Source organism: Vigna unguiculata, chromosome 3 (genome assembly GCF_004118075.2).
Source record: "Vigna unguiculata cultivar IT97K-499-35 chromosome 3, ASM411807v1, whole genome shotgun sequence".
Taxonomy (NCBI): Eukaryota; Viridiplantae; Streptophyta; class Magnoliopsida; order Fabales; family Fabaceae; genus Vigna; species Vigna unguiculata.
Window position 1 is genome coordinate 23,939,668 of NC_040281.1, and position 3,468 is coordinate 23,943,135.

The window sequence follows — 3,468 nt, forward strand, 5'->3', positions numbered from 1 at the left end:
TAAAGGATTAGGATTAGGGAGGGAGGTGGTATTATTTATTTATTATGAAAAAAGAAAATAAAAATAATGATGTGTAAATAAAAATTGAAATTTGATTGGAAGAATAAGGGTGGTTAGAGTGATTTGGGGGGTAGGGACCTATCTGGGGGAATGGTAACCTTAAAAGATTTAGTCAAAAGGGTAGAAGTGTGTTTGAGCGCGAAAAAAGTGGATTGAATATCGAAAGAAAGAGAAAAAACAGTTATAGCATAAGGGAATAGAAGACTAGGTTTCACAATCTCAAATACCACAACATCACACAGAGGGAGGGAGAAGGAAAAACAAAAAACAGAATTGAGAGGAATGGCGCAGGTGCAACCTGAACAGAAGATCCATGACAACTCAGAAAAAGACACCCAAGAAACTGGCAACTCCAGCTTCAAATTCAATGCCCAAGCGCCCGAATTCGTGCCAAGATCGCAATCTCAGATGCCGATTTCGGGTTATTTCTATCCCTGTTTCCAGATTCTCGGTGGCTGTGGTGATTCTGATTGGTTCTTTGTTGGGGACCAGGATCCTTCTTGTTTGATCCCCACCGCCAGTGTTGCGCTTCCCAATTCCTCCAAGAATATCCTTACCCCTGATCTTCAGCAAAAGATCGTCAAACAGGTTCCTCTTCATTTTACATTTTATTCATTATGTCATTAAAGGATTCATTTTGTTTCATTCTTTCGGTTATCAGGGTTTTTCTACCAATTTTGTTCTTGTGATACGTTATTCTTTCCTTCTTTTAAAAAATATGTGTGTATGTAAAATAGGTTGAATATCAATTCAGTGACATGAGTTTGCTAGCAAATGAATCTTTCCAGAAACAGATGAATAAAGATCCTGAAGGATATGGTGAGGATTGTAGTATTCTCTTCTGTTTTCTTCCTCCCTCCTTCCTTTTGGGATTGGAATGACCTTATCTTACTCACGGACATTTTTTCTAACAGTTCCAATAACCGTGATTGCGTCTACTAAAAAGGTTAAATCCCTCGTTAATAACATTCATATGCTTACTCAAGCCATCCGTTCATCTTCAAAACTTGTAAGTATTTTGGATTGAATGGAGCATTTTTGTTTGTCTTTTGGTTTGGTTTTCTCTTTGATAGTGCGACTTTTGAAGGTTTTGAGCGCTGATGGCAAGAAGGTTAAACGCAAGCATCCTTTCACTGATAAGGAGAAAGAAGACTTGCAGGTAAAGAAATTGTATGCGTTTTTTGGTTTTCTTTCTCCGCATGGATAATGTTAGAGTTTCTTCTCATTGTTGCATAGCGCATGTTTTTTTTTCTTTCTTTTCTCTTGCAGTCTCGCACTGTTGTTGCAGAGAATTTACCTGACGATCATTCCCATCAGAATCTTCAGAAAATTTTTAGTACAGTTGGAAGGTGAATTTCTTCCATCCAAATCCAACTTCACATTCTTGAAGTTCCTTACATTGTGAAAACGTTCTAAATGATGGTTGCTCTGTTAACAGCGTGAAAACGATTAGAATATGCCATCCTCAGGAGCCTAATACTTCTCGCCCAAAATCTGATTTCTTCGTTAGTAACAAGGTAGAGAAACAATGTCATACCATATGTCTATGTTGTTATCTTACGAATTCCAATGATGAATACGAGAATTTCTCACCCACGTTACTTGTGCCTCTCAATCAAGCTCCATGCTCTTGTGGAGTATGACACATCAGATATAGCTGACAAAGCTGTGAGTAAATTCTCCTTGAACTTTTAGCTTTTGAGATGCACATGATTCAATTATTACACCCTTTTGCCTTTCCTACTTGATTAGGTTGAAAAGTTAAACGATGAAAGGAATTGGAGGAAAGGGATGCGAGTAAGGCTGCTCCTAAGGTGCTCGGTGTGTACTTCTCTACCTGATAACAATGCCTTCTGTATCTACTGTGTCTATTGAACTTCATAAGTTTCTTTTTACTGGATTTTCTTTATGTAACTTTTGCAGCCCAAATCTGTTCTGAAGAGTAGAAAGTCTGAATTTGATGGATATCTAGAAGATGACGATGTTCTAAATTCTGAAAGTGCTGAAGATCCTTCTCACTCAAACAATGCTGACTTGTTTGATACAAGTGTAAGTAACAATACATGTATATTTAGTCATTTCTTTCAAGTTTATCCATTTTAGAATTTGGTTTGTTTTAGAGCAAGATGATGAGAGTTGTATTTGGTAACTTGGAAGGTTGATGAAAACTCAGTAGGATCTAAGAAAGGATGGGCTAGAGGACGTGGAAAGGGGAGAGGACGCACTCAAGGACGAGGCCTGCTTGCTCCACCATCTCAATCAAGCAGCACTGCTCTGTGTGATGCTCATACTAAGCCCAATACCAAGGGCCCAAGAATGCCAGATGGGACAAGAGGATTCACCATGGGACGTGGAAAGCCACTTAGTTCTTCTGCTCTAGTCACCTCATCTCAAGACTGATGGGTATTTCTCAAGTTTTTCCGTTTGCTATATAGTCAACTTTAGGAGATTTCTCTGTATTTCTTCACCACAGAATTCAAAGGCAGCAAAAGTGTTTTAGAAGACCCTATTATGTGGGCTACATGGGTAGTTCCATTTTTTTAGATTTTACCAGTTTAGTAATAATTCAAGATGTATATTGTTATATGGTATGGCCCTCCCTGGCCACAAAGATCCTAAATTTCTGCTTTCTTAGTTTTCAATTTAGTGAGAGGGGGTTTATTGCTTTTAATGTCAGAAATAAGTGCTTATTATTATTGTACACTAAAACGTTTTTCAGATTGAATAAGAGACTTAGGTGTCAAATTCTCCACTCCATGTCTCAGTATTTTTTAACCTTTTCTCTAAGCTTAATTCAATTTTTATTATCTATTATTTTTGAACTTTCCAAATTAATGGTGAAATGATGTTTTAACAGAGTCAATCTCAATATTAAACTTACAGTATGAATATTTACGCAATTTTTTTTATAAATTTGAAGTATATTTGTGTTATTATTTATATTTACAAATAATTAGTTAAAAAGTATTTTTCAAGTCATCACTCTCGGTTGCTGCTCGGTTTCAGTTTACGAATTCCACATAGTATTTTTTTTTTAGTTATTGAACCCTTCAATTTTGGTCTATCACATGTCATAACTTCTCACTTCTTCTGATTCTTGTATAACTTGGTTTTCACATTCTTGTACCTGACACCTACATTGAAGTGGGAGCCAAGACAATATATATTTTACCCACTACTACTCTTGCTTTTATTTCTCTCCTTCCCTTTTGCAATTGTCCTAACTAACTCATTGAACCTATTGATTATGAATCTTAGTAGCTATTACTACTCTAATTTAGCTACATGTTTTCAGATCAGTGCTACTCCTCGTGCTAGTTCCCTCATTTACCCCCATTTTGTTTTATATTCTAAGTTAAGGCTACGATGAGTAACTATTATATATTATGATTTTATCAATCTCATCTT

At 36.4% G+C, this 3,468-nt stretch overlaps 1 protein-coding gene across 1 annotated transcript; it reads left to right on the forward strand.

Annotated features, from left to right (window-relative positions):
• The first annotated feature begins 206 nt into the window (after nucleotides 1-206).
• Nucleotides 207-2,812, forward strand: LOC114179191 (la-related protein 6C). The gene is made up of 10 exons (XM_028065433.1): nucleotides 207-648; nucleotides 798-879; nucleotides 975-1,069; nucleotides 1,148-1,219; nucleotides 1,330-1,409; nucleotides 1,499-1,577; nucleotides 1,681-1,728; nucleotides 1,813-1,881; nucleotides 1,984-2,109; nucleotides 2,218-2,812. The coding sequence occupies exons 1-10, from the start codon at nucleotides 343-345 to the stop codon at nucleotides 2,458-2,460; spliced, it is 1,200 nt and encodes a 399-aa protein (XP_027921234.1). The 5' UTR covers nucleotides 207-342; the 3' UTR covers nucleotides 2,461-2,812.
• The last annotated feature ends 656 nt before the right edge of the window (nucleotides 2,813-3,468 follow it).

What these genes read in the sequence shown, in the direction of transcription:
- LOC114179191 (XM_028065433.1), top strand. Translation starts at nt 343, where the DNA reads ATGGCGCAGGTGCAACCTGAACAGAAGATCCATGACAACTCAGAAAAA. An exon ending in GGCTGCTCCTAAGGTGCTCG is followed by an intron (nt 1,882 to 1,983) that starts GTGTGTACTTCT and finishes TAACTTTTGCAG; the next exon opens with CCCAAATCTGTTCTGAAGAG. An exon ending in CTGACTTGTTTGATACAAGT is followed by an intron (nt 2,110 to 2,217) that starts GTAAGTAACAAT and finishes GTAACTTGGAAG; the next exon opens with GTTGATGAAAACTCAGTAGG.